Source organism: Felis catus, chromosome C2 (genome assembly GCF_018350175.1).
Source record: "Felis catus isolate Fca126 chromosome C2, F.catus_Fca126_mat1.0, whole genome shotgun sequence".
NCBI classification, from domain to species: Eukaryota; Metazoa; Chordata; class Mammalia; order Carnivora; family Felidae; genus Felis; species Felis catus.
In genome coordinates, this window is record NC_058376.1 from 73,286,210 (window position 1) to 73,299,623 (window position 13,414).

Below are 13,414 nucleotides of genomic sequence, written 5' to 3' on the forward strand. Positions count from 1 at the left end.
CGATTAAAAATGGGCCGAGGACTTGAATAGACTTTTTTTCCAAAGAAGACATACAGATGGCCAATATCAGTATTTACTCTTTTTAGTGTTCGGGTTACCACAACTTTGTCCAATAAGGGCTGAGGATAATGCCTTTTATTATTCTTTCTGGCTTTTAGTGAAGTTTTGAGAGGGGACAAAATTACATGTATATCCATATCATCCTGATGAAGAAGCTAGTGGCATTGCTGAAATACCTGTGTTATGAAAAATCATACACTATAAATTCTAAGGATTACAGGAAAAATAGGGCTAGGGCTGCCCTAAAAATCTGTGTAAATTCATAACTAGAATACTTTCAGGAACTTTAGAATCTCAGTAAAAAATATTAGAACAATTAAATTCATAATAAATTAATACTACAGTATAGATAGGAGTTAACTTTAAAAATTAATGAAGATAGGGGCACCTGGGTGGGTCAGTAGGTTAGACGTCCAAGTTTTGATTTTGGCTCAGGTCATGATGTCACGGTATGTTGGACTGAGCTCCGCATCAGGCTCTGTGCTGACAGTGCGGAGCCTGCTTGGGATTCTCTCTCTCCCTCTCTCTCTGCCCTTCCCTTGCTCATGCATGTGCTCTCTCTCTCTCTCTCTCTCTCTCTCTCTCTCTCAAAATAAATAAACTTAAAAAAATTGATGAAGATAACTTAATGGAAGGGTACAGAAGGGTTGAGACTACTGAGTTTTGGTGACAAAGGCAAAACACATAAAGATCAGAGAGAATGAGTATAATACACACTTTTGAGTCCAAGCACATGGACAAAATGATCCAAGAAGGAGAATAGGGGGATGGGTGTCATGTTTATTCTTGTGTTCCTGGAGGTAGCTGCCCCAGGTTCTGCTGTGCAGTGTACTTTGCTCTCAGCTTCTCTAACTTGGTGCAAAAAATTAGCTTATAGAGGAAAATTGGGAATGAGCCAAAAAGGTTTCTGTATTGTATTGACATCTTTTTCCTATGTGATAATTGCTTATGAGATAATTCACATTCTTGAACATGTTCTAATAATGCAGATTTTTAAAAATTTTTGAAATAATTTCAAACTTACAGAGAAGTTCCAAATGTTGTACAATAACTTTACCCCCAAACTATTTCAGAGTGAGTTTCTAACTTGGTGCCCCATCACCCATTATTACTTTAGTGCTATTTCCCACACCCTAGGACATTGTCCTATAAAAACCATGGTACTGGGGCGCCTGGGTGGCGCAGTCGGTTAAGCGTCCGACTTCAGCCAGGTCACCATCTCACGGTCCGTGAGTTCGTGCCCCGCGTCAGGCTCTGGGCTGATGGCTCGGAGCCTGGAGCCTGTTTCCGATTCTGTGTCTCCCTCTCTCTCTGCCCCTCCCCCGTTCATGCTCTGTCTCTCTCTGTCCCAAAAATAAAATAAACGTTGAAAAAAAAAAAATTAAAAAACAAAAAACAAACAAAAAAAAACCCATGGTACTGCCATCATAATCAGGAAATGAACATTGAAATATGGCTACCATTTAATTCCAGACGTCTTTAACAATTGTCCCAGTAATGTTTTTTTACAGCAGAAAGATCCAGTCCAGAAGCATAGGTAATATTAGTTGTCACAGCTCTTTAGTTTCCTTCCTTCAGTAATAGTCCCTCAATCTTACTTTGACCTTCTTGACCTTGGTAGTTTTGAAGGTAACAAGCTAGTTATTTTGAAGAATGTCCTTTAATGTGAGTTTATCCGATGCTTGCTCGCAAGATTATGCATCTTTGGAGGTGTATTATATAAATGATGCTGTGTTCTTCTCACTGCATTCTCAGGTGACACATAACTTTGTCCCATTATTGGTGATGTTAACTTTGATCACTTGATTAAGGTGGTGTCTGCTAGGCTTCTGTACTGTAACATTCGCTTGGTAGGTAAGAAGTATTTGTAAGGGGAGGTTCTTTGAGACTATGTGAATATTTTTTCCTCATTAAACTTTAATTATTTATTTATTTATTATTTATTTATTTTTTTAAGCTTTTTTTTTAAGCTTTAATTTTTTTAATTTAATTATGTCAGTATAGTTTTTTCAACGTATTATAATCCATTACTATCATTATTTGTTTTATTGTTTGAATTGGCCCAAACTGGGCCAGTGGAACGCTGGCTTCTATATCCTTTTGGTATGTTCTTATCATGTCTTAGTTCAGTCTGAGTTCCTCCTTACTTTCTAGCATGATGAGACGTTCCAGGTTCATCTTGCACTTTCTCTGCACCAGTGCTAATTCTCCAAAGAGTCCTAGTTCCTTTTGGTGGTGAATGGCTTTTAGAAACCAAGATAAAGGAATATATGTATGTATGTACACATATACACGTTTACATCTGTATTTCTTTATATATCTGTTTATACTGAAAACCATTAGTATGCCTCTTGTTTTCTCCAGTTCTAATCACACACAACAGGCTTTGTTCTAATTCTCTCCCTTTCCATATAAATAACCCTTATTCTGCAGTGAGAAAAATATGGCTCACTTTTATTTTTAACATGTTTACTTGTATGATCAGTCCCCCTGTATGTAACCAACATCCTTTCTTTGCTGCCACCTGCCCCTACTCAGGCTCTGGACCCTCACACCAGTGCCTTCTTCTCCCTCCTCAGGCTCTCACTTCCCTTGCTGGGAATATAATTATAATTATGTAATTGATTTGGGAGCACCTGGGTGGCTCAGTCAGTTAAGCGTCTGACTTCAGCTCAAGTCATGATCTTGTGGTTCATGAGTGTGAACCCAGCATTGGGCTGTCTGCTATCCGCACAGAGCCTGCTTCAGATCATCTGTCTCCCTCTTTCTGCCCCTCCCCCACTCACTCTCTCTCAAAAAGAAACATTAAAAAAATAATTATTTAATTGATTTGTTCTTTAGTAAAACGACATATGATTTCCAGTTATTCACTGCAGTAATTGAAACAACTTGCTTGCAGTTCATTGAATACCTTGGAAAATTCTGGTATAAAATAATATTAATTTTATTCTTGGGTATTAATAGTTTTGTGTTTATTCCATCTGTCTCTGGTCCTGCATGTTAAATAAGTGTTTCCCTTTCTCTTTGCCCTCATATCTTATACACATGTTCATTTGTCACTTATTTTATATATAATACATATATATGTATATTAAATAGAAAATAAATGTAAATATTTATTTATATAAATATATATATTATTTCCAATGTTTGTGTTTCTTCTGACAAGACTAAATGCCAATTGATGGAGCTAGCTGTATCTTTTTATCATTAAATCTGTAATGCCTAGAATAGTGTCTGGCTTAGGCTCATAATAAGCCCTCAATTTATTGATTGGAAGGTTTTGTTTGGAGCATGTAATGTGCAGCATAGTATTAATCTTTTTTTTTTTTAAACAAATAATTCTTAATTCTTTTAGAAGCTGGATAAGAAATCATCTCCATCCACAGGAAGCCTGGATTCTGGAAATGAGTCAAAAGATAAATCGTTGAAAGGAGAAAGTGCACTGCAGCGAGTCCAGTGTATCCCTGGCAATGCCAGCTGTTGTGACTGTGGTCTGGCAGACCCACGGTGGGCCAGCATCAACCTGGGCATCACCCTGTGTATCGAGTGTTCTGGGATTCACCGGTGGGTAGGCCTACACAGGGTGAGAGACTTCTTTTGGATAAACACATAGTAAATTATTGTGTCCCATTGGTTAGGGGGCCTTTTCCACTTGCCTTAATTTGACTGCCATTTGTATATTTGTACCTTTTGTAGAGTGGATAAAATTCTGGTTTGCGGAGTGCTTTAGAGGATTGTTTTACCATTTACCATTTAAGGACTCTCCTTATTTACATACATGTTGAGGGCTGTATTAGCGACTATATCCCATTAAAAGAGAAAAGTAATTTGCATATTATGCAAATAGAGACTTGATGGTTTTGTATATTAATATAGTCTTTTTTTCCCCCTACTTAGGAGTCTTGGAGTTCATTTTTCAAAAGTACGATCTTTAACTTTAGATACCTGGGAGCCTGAACTTTTGAAGGTAAAATAAAATACTTGCTTAAAAACATTTCAGATTTTCACATAAAATGACAGGATTTTAGAATCTTGATTTACGAAATGTATGAGTTTCTAAGGGGTGGCTTACTTAGGTGGCTTAGTTGGTTAAGCATCCCTCTCTTGATCTCAGCTCAGGTCATGAGTTCAATTCTGTGTTGGGCTCCACTGGATATGGAGCCTACTCAAAAAAGAAATAAATAGGGGTGCCTGGGTGCTTCAATCAGTTAAGCGTCTGACCCTTGATTTTGGCTTGGGTCACGATCTCATAGTTTGTGAGTTCTTGAGCCCCACTTTGGGCTCTGTGCTAACTGAGTGGAACCTGTTTGAGATTTTCTCTCCCTGTCTCTGCCCCTTCCTGGCTGGCAGGCGTGTGTGTGCACACTCTCAAAATAAGTAAATATTTGTTTTAAAAACAAATAAATAAATAAAATGTATGAGTTTCTCCATGCTAACAATAAATTGTATTGGAACGCATCTGAGGCTATTTTAGCAAATCTGGTGTTTTCTTTTGGGTTTTTTTTTTAAAATCGCTAAGTTTACGTAACGCTCTTAACTGCAAATCACTTCATCTTTTAAGGAAAACACATTCCTACGTTTTTATGTTTTCTCAAAGAATGATCTTCAATTATGTGCCTTAATTTTAATCCTTTATAATTATATAAATTTTTGTTAAAAGTATAAGATGTACTAGTGCACTCCCTAATGGATTGGTATAGCATGTTGTTATCATTGAGCCATTTTAGCATAGGACCTTTTACACATTTACATTTCTCAAGATAAGTGGTCCAACTAAGACATCCTTTATCCTTGTGTAAGGACTCATATCTATGGAAATGCCATAAGTAATTTAAATCACAACTGGGTTTCTGGTAAGATTTATAAAACTCATATATTGGTTAATGATATATTCCTTTTAATTCCCATCATTTGGTTTACCATATTGTAGAAAAATATATATTCATTTAGAGATTATGGTATATTCTGCATTTACTTCTGTCTGAAAATTGTGTTCTTTTTTTTAATGTTTGTTTTATTTTTGAGAGAGACAGAGAGACACAGTGGGAGCGGGGGAGGGGCAGAGAGAGAGGGAGACACAGAATCTGAAGCAGGCTCCAGGCTCTGAGCTGTCAGCACAGAGCCCGATTCGGGCCTGGAACTCACAAACCACGAAATCATGACCTTAGCTGAAGTTGGACACTTAACCGACTGAGCCACCCAGGCGCCCCGAAAATTGTGTTCTCAATGTACTTGTATTTTTATTTTAATCCTTAGATAAACTGGTGATCCTCTCAATTATGTAAAGTACAAAAAAAATCTGCTTTGTGGAATTATTGTGTAAACATCTGGATGAAAGTGATAAATTAGTTGCTAAGGTAGAGCCCTAATTAGATAGATTGTATTAATTGTTATGAATTCAAAGGAGAAGAAAGTGGGGGAATGAGAGGTAGAAATCTAATTTCTGCATCAGTTTTGTAGATGTGAACTTATTAATAAGTTCAATTTTTAAAATTTGGCTGAAACATAGCTAGCTGTCTGGTACATTAAAAAAACAATTGAGGGGCACCTGAGTGGCTTAGGCAGTTGGGTGTCCGACTTTGGCTCAGGTCATGATCTCATAGTGCGTGAGTTTGAGCCCCGCGTTGGGCTCTGTGCTGACAGCTCAGAGCCTGGAGCCTGCTTCGGATTCTGTGTCTCCCTCTCTCTCTGCTCCGTCCCCACTCGTGCTCTGCCTCTCTGTGTCTCAAAAATAAATTAAAAAAAACATTAAAAAATTTTTAAAAATAATTGAAAATTTTAAACAAAATATTTTGCAATTCTTTTTTTTTTTTTTTAACTCCATTTATTTATTTTGAGGTGGGGGGTGGGAGGAGAGAGAGAATCCCAAGCAGGCTCTGCGCTATCAGCACAGAGCCAGACGAGGTGGGGCTTGATCTCACGAATCCTGAGATCATGACCTGAGCCGAGATCAAGTGGCAGATGCTTAACCGACTGAGCCACCTTGGTGCCCCATTTTGCAATTCTTATATATAAAATATAAAGAGAAAATAGTGTACTTCCATTTTGAGGTGTTTAAAACTTAACCTGTTTGGCCTCAATCTTCTTTTTTCATTTAATTTTCCAAGCATTGTGAATAATCTGCAGCATTGTGCTAGCCATAGTTGAGGGACGATGAGTGAGGAGAGACCTTTTCCTGTATTAGTGGCAGTCTTCTAGGGGGAGGTGTTCTGGTAATAGCAAAATGATGATATTGCTCTTAGTTCCTTGTCTCATTTTGTTTTAACTTCAAACTTTGTGGGATCAGCATTTGCAGAACAGCAAAAGGAATGAGTTAGCTGTATTTGCTTTAAGGACTGTTACAGTATTTTTAGGAATTTGTACCTTATTTTCCTATTTTCCTGCCAAACAGCTTATGTGTGAATTGGGAAATGATGTTATAAACCGAGTTTATGAAGCTAAAGTGGAAAAAATGGGAATAAAGAAACCACAACCAGGACAAAGGTACTAATTTCAATTGTCTCCATGTGTTACCCTTTTATTTTTCGTAAGCAGGAATATAGCTATGATTTTATTTCACTATAACTGATACGTAATATTGAGACAGACTGTTTAGAAGAGAGCATTACTGCTTCTGTTAAAATACGGCAATCTTGGGGCACCTGGGTGGCTCAGTTGGGTAAGTGTCCGACTCTTGGTTTCGGCTCAGGTCCTGATCTCATGCTTTGTGAGTTTAAGCCCCATGTTGGGCTCTGCACTGACAGCATGGAGCCTGCTTGGGATTCTCTCTTTCTGCCCCTCCCCTGCTGTCTGTTTGTCTGCCTGTTTCTCTCAACATAAAGTAAAGAATTAAAAAAAATTTTTTTTAAAAGATGGCTATCTCTTTCTTGGGTATGTGTTAGATAATTATTTGTTATTGATTAGATAATAAACTATAGTCTCCAGATGACAATCTCAAAAATTAAGTCTCTACATAGACTATAAAAGCTCTTAGCAGTTAAAGTAGACCAATTCTGTTATTGGCAGGGGTTTAAAAAGAGATAATCTGTTCATTAATGTCTCTAAGGATCAAGTTTCTATTACCAACAGTGAATAATTTTACATTGTTTAACTTAGTACAGTAAATATCTGTGAAACACATACTTAATAAATGGCATTATGATGTTAAAGAATTAAAGGTGAAAGGGTAGCTTCTGGTAGGGGAGAGTACTTAGTTGCTATGTTTGAATTATACTTCCAATTCTATATGTGGAGGCTCTTTGAATGAAGTGGCTAAGAGTGCCTTCAAGGTACATAATTAATTTTTATTGTTGATGTTGCTTTTAGTTTTCATGGTTCTTTATTTTTAGCACTAAAATTTTATTTGCCATAATCCTATGTTGGGATTTTATGTTTGACTAAATCTGTATGTATAATCAATACTATTTTAAAGTTATTGTTGTCTGCACTAATATCATTTAAATGAGATTATTTGGTAAAGCATGGCTGAGTTATTTCAGACCTTGAAATATCCTTCTATTTCAGCCAAAGACTTAACCATTTCAAAAGGATATAAGTAAGAAAAGGTTTAAAACAGACTTGGTATTTTATGATTGTATCATAAAGTTTAAAATGTGACATATTTGCTTCCTCCTTAGTTAGGAATGCTGTTGTTTTAAAGTAGTTGTCTTAGGAAAAATTATGGCCATCAATAGTGATAGTTCAGTATGTGACATTATCTATTGCAGTAAAATGAAATTAATTTCCATAAATTTTTATAGTTTTCTTGGTAATGGTTTTCATTTTGTAAAAAGCACAAGGGAACATGTATGGAAATGAAGGAGCACAGAAATTAAGAGAATAGAGAGTGCCATGTTTATACTTGGGATTTTTCGTTTAGTCTATTGTTTGTATTTCATTTGAACATGAGATCGTAAGTTATTAAATATTTGGAAGGGAAATATGTTGCATAATGTCACAAATTTAGTTTTAACTCGTAATACATTTAGTGACTTTTTTTGAGATATTCAATATATAATGGCTTCTTTTCAGCCATACTAAGAGATTAAGCAGAACATCATGACATTTTTATGTATACCAGACAGGAGAAAGAGACATATATCAAAGCAAAATATGTGGAGAGGAAATTTGTGGATAAATATTCTATATCATCATCACCTCCTGAGCAGGAAAAAAGGATTGTCTCCAAAAGTTGCGAAGAAAAGAGGCTGAGCATTTCTAAACTTGGGCCAGGTGACCAAGTCAGAGTACCACCCCCAAGTTCAGGTATTACAGCTTACTTGTTAAACTGAAGTCGCTTTCTTCATCTCTGAATTAGTAGCCACTGTAGATTATTTAAATGCTAAAAGACCTGTTTCCTTCTGCATATTGTAAGGAAAAATTGGATTTCTACGTCTTTAAAATGGTTAAATTTAAATAGCATGTTGGTAACTCACATTTCTAGGTAATGTGTATATTCTAGGGAATAAAACTGTTTAGAGTGCAAGGGGAGATGGGAATTATAAATCTATCATGGCAACAAGCCCTAAATATCTGATTAACTACCTAATATCCTTCCTATTTTTTTCCTCCTAAATTTTTCCCAGTAACGTTTTTTTCCTGCCCTTTTCCCTTCTTATGGCCTGCTTTGTGCTTTGCTAACTTGCATGTCCTCAGTGGTTGCTGTAAATAGCGACGAGGCCAGGCGGGAGTCTCTGTTCTGTCCTGATGAGCTAGATTCACTCTTCTCCTACTTTGATACTTCTTCAAAACTACGTAGTAGTAAGTACTACTCTTGTGGAGCATTCCAAGTCTGTGCCAGTGGTCATTGTGCGGTGTGGCCATTTCTCTAGATGTTACCCATTGTCTCAGAATTACACATTACTTACAGTCATAATAAATTAAGCTCTTCACCACCCCTGACATATGGGGTAATGAGATGTGTTGCGACTCTGAAGATAAGTTTATTTTCAGGCTTTGTGATTGATTCATATTTTGATAAGCTAAGTGTTCAAAAGGATTAAAATTGTGTTAAATGTATTCTGATGGTGGCTGAGTTCATGTTGATGTATTATCAGAACTCATTTTAAAACCTTGTTGTTTGGAGTAGATTGTTTTCTAATGGTGTGAACTTTAATCACTAGCTGATTTTTCTTTAAAACAGTTAAAAGTAATGATAGTGGAATCCAGCAGATTTCTGATGATGGAAGAGAATCTTTACCCTCGACAGTGTCTGCCAATAGTTTATATGAGACTGGTGAGTTTTGGTGAAATTCAGTGTTAATTAGTATTGTTTGCTGAAAAATGCATGTGGTTAGTGCTGAATCTTGATTAAATAGTTTCTAAAGGAAGTGGTTAGCCTTTTAGAAGGTATTGTTAAATGAGAAAGCGGATTTGGAAGTTCTCTCCTAGCTGTACATTCTTCTAAGCCTCATGATACGGGCTAAAAGTGCCTACTTAGTTGCTAAGTATACTTTTTAGTCCACATGAACTGTATGTTTTATTTATTTTATATTTATATTTATATATTTATATTTATTTATTTAATGTGGCTACCTTATCAGGAGAAAGAGATTAACAACTCTCTCCCCATTATATGTTTCTTTGGATCTGTGCTTTCTTCCTATATTTTCTCCTTCATGATTCCCATGATTTTGGTCTTACAGAATATTCAGGATAGTGAGCATTTTCTGAATTACTTGAATTGCTTGTACTATAACTTATGATGATATTGGACCATCCTAGGCATAAAGTGAGGTTTGGTCTAGTAGTAAAATTCTTCATGGATTTTTACCATCCTCTTTAAATCCAGGCATATAGGAATATACCTAATTTTAATCTAGTACAGTGTAATTAACCTCCCATTGCATATCGGCAGGACCACAAAGGCCTAGTATACCAATGGATGTCTTTATAAGGGAAGTTTGACTGTTTGGGGAGTCATCAGGGAATAATATATTTTTGTGAAAACCTCCCATTAGCTCATTTTGTTAAATTGGTGGTTACTTTTACATCTTTTACATTGTGCTACATTGTAGTAAGGGCTCATTTAAAAAAATGTGGTAAATAGAGAAAGACAAATATCATATGACTCCACTCATATGAGGACTTTAAGAGACAAAACAGATGAACATAAGGGAAGGAAAATAAAAATAATATAAAAACAGGGAGGGGGACAAAACATAAGAGACTCTTAAATATGGAGAACAACCAGAGGGTTACTGGAGGGGTTGTGGGAGGGGGGGATGGGCTAAACGGGTAAGGGGCATTAAGGAATCTAGTCCTGAAATCATTGTTGCACTAGATGCTAACTAATTTGGATGTAAACTAAAAAAAATAAAATTAAAAATAAAAAATTTAAAAACATTTTGCTATGTATGTGGTAAGACATACATAACATGAAATTTACATCTTCACCATTTTTAAAGGGACAGCTGCATGGCATTGAATTTCTTAACCCTTGTGCTGCCGTTACCACAATGCAGCCACAGAACTGTCTTCATCTCACAAAACTGAAACCCTGTACCTCTGAAACAATAACTTCCCATTCTCTCCCTTCCTGCTCATTTTTACTGATGTATTTGTTTGCTTTACAGAAGGAGAAAGGCAAGATTCTTCTGTGTTTCTCGACTCTAAACATCTTAATCCGGGACTCCAGCTTTATAGGGCTTCATATGAAAAAAATCTTCCTAAAATGGCCGAGGCTTTGGCTCATGGTGCAGATGTGAACTGGGCTAATTCAGAGGAAAATAAAGCAACACCACTTATTCAGGCTGTATTAGGGGTATGAATTCATACATTGTAAAAAAATCATAATTCATTCTGAACATAGCTTTAGCATTATTTTTTGCTTTAAGAGATGGGTTGGAAAGTAGAAGAAAATGCTAGTAGTGATTTCTGAGTATCACTGTGATTACGTAAGGTCAGGTTTTTTTCTCAGTGGAAGAGAATTTTGGTAATGAAAGTAGTGTCTTTTGCTAGATCACACTGCAAATTGAATCCCTGTTAGAAGTCATTCTTGGTGGGGCGCCTGGGTGGTTAACCGACCGACTTCCGCTCAGGTCATGATCTCACAGTTTGTGAGTTCGAGCCCCGTGTCGGGCTCTGTGCTGACAGCTCAGAGCCTGGAGCCTACTTCAGATTCTGTGTCTCCCCCTCTCTCTACCCCTCCAACTGTTCACGCTCTGTGTCTCTCTGTCTCTCAATAATAAATAAATGTTAAAAAAGAAGTCATTCTTCGGAAGAAAATAATTTATCATTTCTCTGCTTTCACTGGGGAGTATTTTCTCTTTTGGGAGAAAATAAAACATAAAGGCTATTAGAGTAAAGACCTGTTTTTAATAGAAATATATTATTGTTTGCTTTTTGTACATTGTTATCTTCTTTTTTTCTCCTAAGGGTTCTTTGGTGACATGCGAGTTTCTTCTACAGAATGGTGCTAATGTGAACCAAAGAGATGTGCAAGGGCGGGGCCCACTGCACCATGCCACTGTCTTGGGGCACACAGGGTAAGCTGTTGAGCTTGCATATTTAACTAGATTTTCTTTGAAAAATTATTTTGAAATATCATTTTGCTTTTTCTTAGGCTAAGGTCATTAAGTAGAGTTTGTAAAATGATACCTTCCTGTGACTTATATTGTCATGATGGAATTTCAAATTTTAAAAATCTCCTGCAGAAAAAAGGTACTGTTACTTTACAGAAAAGAACATTGCAAAGCTTATTTTGAACTTTACTTGCCATTTATGTAGATCAGTTTTAGTATTTAAAACTGTTACTGAAATTATGGTGATTTTTTTCAGACAACTAAGTCTATGTATGTATTTATGCATGTTCACATATTTATATACATAGCATGTGCAGTTGGGGAGAATTTTATAACTTTGGACATTTTAGTTTTCTCACAGGGTACCTAAAGTCAAACTTTAACTTTTAGCTTGTGCTATTGACATGGAGGCTTCTGAAGCAGTATTTAGACTCACAGAATAATAAAGCCTTGAAAATTACTTTTGTTGTTGTTGTTGTTGTTGTTTTTTGAAAATGGACTTTCTAATAGAAGGTACAAATGAAGTCAAAATGTTGACCTTAAATGAAAAATTTGTGTCATAGATGATTGTTTTTAAATAAAATATCTCAGGATATCCAATTCTTATAAACAAGAAGCTGGGTATTTTTTTTTTATGTTTATTTGAAGCATCTTGTATTTTTTAAAGCATTTTCTATTCTTATCATAGTTTGCTTTCCTTCTGTCAGCAAAGAGATGCTGAGTTCAATGACTTCATCATACAAACTTTTGGATACTTAAAAGTGATTGTATTTGATTCATCTGTGTATTTTCTTCTTAAACAATCATTCTTCCCATTTTACTTCATAGACTCCATTTACTCATTCTGTCATATTTTTTCATTTTTGTCAATTTCTTCAAGTTATCAATATTTGTGGAGGATTACCCTCTTTGCTGTTGGAATTATTGTTGGTATAATGTTAACGTTGCCTTGGCTTCCTTCTTTCCCAAATAATGACCTTAAGTGATGCTGTTTTGTTTAAGTTCATGGAAATATATGTACATCTTTTTCTGATATTATTTGAGGATAGAGACCATAATTTATACATCTCACCATCCTACGTAGCACCAAGTTAAAAGGGGAAAACACCTTGAGATTTGTAAAATGGTGATCATGGTAAATTTTTATTGTTCAATAAATAGTTATAGAATGAGTCAAGAATTTCCTAATGAAATGCTATTTCTTTAAGTGAGATGGTGCTTTTAATTTTTTTATGGTGAATACTAATATTTTTTTCTTATTGGCCATATATTAAAAATACTGTTTCCTTAAACAGGCAGGTATGTTTATTCCTAAAACGAGGTGCCAATCAACATGCCACTGATGAAGAAGGGAAGGACCCTTTGACTATAGCTGTGGAAGCAGCCAATGCTGATATAGTGACCTTGTAAGTGTCTTCTTTTTCCTTGATTATTTTTCAGACAGTTGTAGTACTTAGTTTCAGTGTAGTACTTAGGTTCGAACATAGTTTCATGCATAGGTATGAACTATAAACTTGATTGTTTAATGTGTACCATGTACCTTTTTAAGCACATTTAATGTATTACATATAGGAACTTATTTGGCTCTCACAGCAACCCTATGAGGAACATATTATTAGCCTTATTTTATAACGATACCACGCCACAGATAATTTGAGAAACCGGTAGCTCATGGAGCTGGGATTTGAAACTAAGAATTTTGGCTCTAAAACCCATGTCCTTAGCCACTTTTTGAATCCTGCATGACCACTAGTAACAGAAAACCCACGTCTTCTCTAAAATGGATTCTTTAATTTTCACTACAGTACTAGGGCAGGGGGTGGATTGGTACAGTAACAGGCTATTATTCT

The 13,414-nt window shown here is 35.9% G+C and overlaps 1 protein-coding gene across 10 annotated transcripts in view; it reads left to right on the top strand.

The window, feature by feature from the left end:
- ACAP2 (ArfGAP with coiled-coil, ankyrin repeat and PH domains 2) overlaps positions 1 to 13,414 on the top strand; it is a 155,305-nt gene that overhangs the window by 129,717 nt on the left and 12,174 nt on the right. For 7 of the 10 annotated variants that reach the window (XM_023260282.2, XM_019839956.3, XM_023260283.2 and 4 more), the window contains 9 exons: positions 3,419 to 3,627; positions 3,961 to 4,030; positions 6,455 to 6,546; positions 8,123 to 8,307; positions 8,698 to 8,802; positions 9,185 to 9,277; positions 10,617 to 10,804; positions 11,419 to 11,528; positions 12,860 to 12,970. In XM_023260282.2, the coding sequence (XP_023116050.2) occupies positions 3,419 to 3,627; positions 3,961 to 4,030; positions 6,455 to 6,546; positions 8,123 to 8,307; positions 8,698 to 8,802; positions 9,185 to 9,277; positions 10,617 to 10,804; positions 11,419 to 11,528; positions 12,860 to 12,970 (1,163 nt within the window). The remainder of the gene's footprint in view (positions 1 to 3,418; positions 3,628 to 3,960; positions 4,031 to 6,454; positions 6,547 to 8,122; positions 8,308 to 8,697; positions 8,803 to 9,184; positions 9,278 to 10,616; positions 10,805 to 11,418; positions 11,529 to 12,859; positions 12,971 to 13,414) is intronic. The other 3 variants (XM_023260284.2, XM_003991768.6, XM_023260287.2) reach the window with 2 other exon arrangements.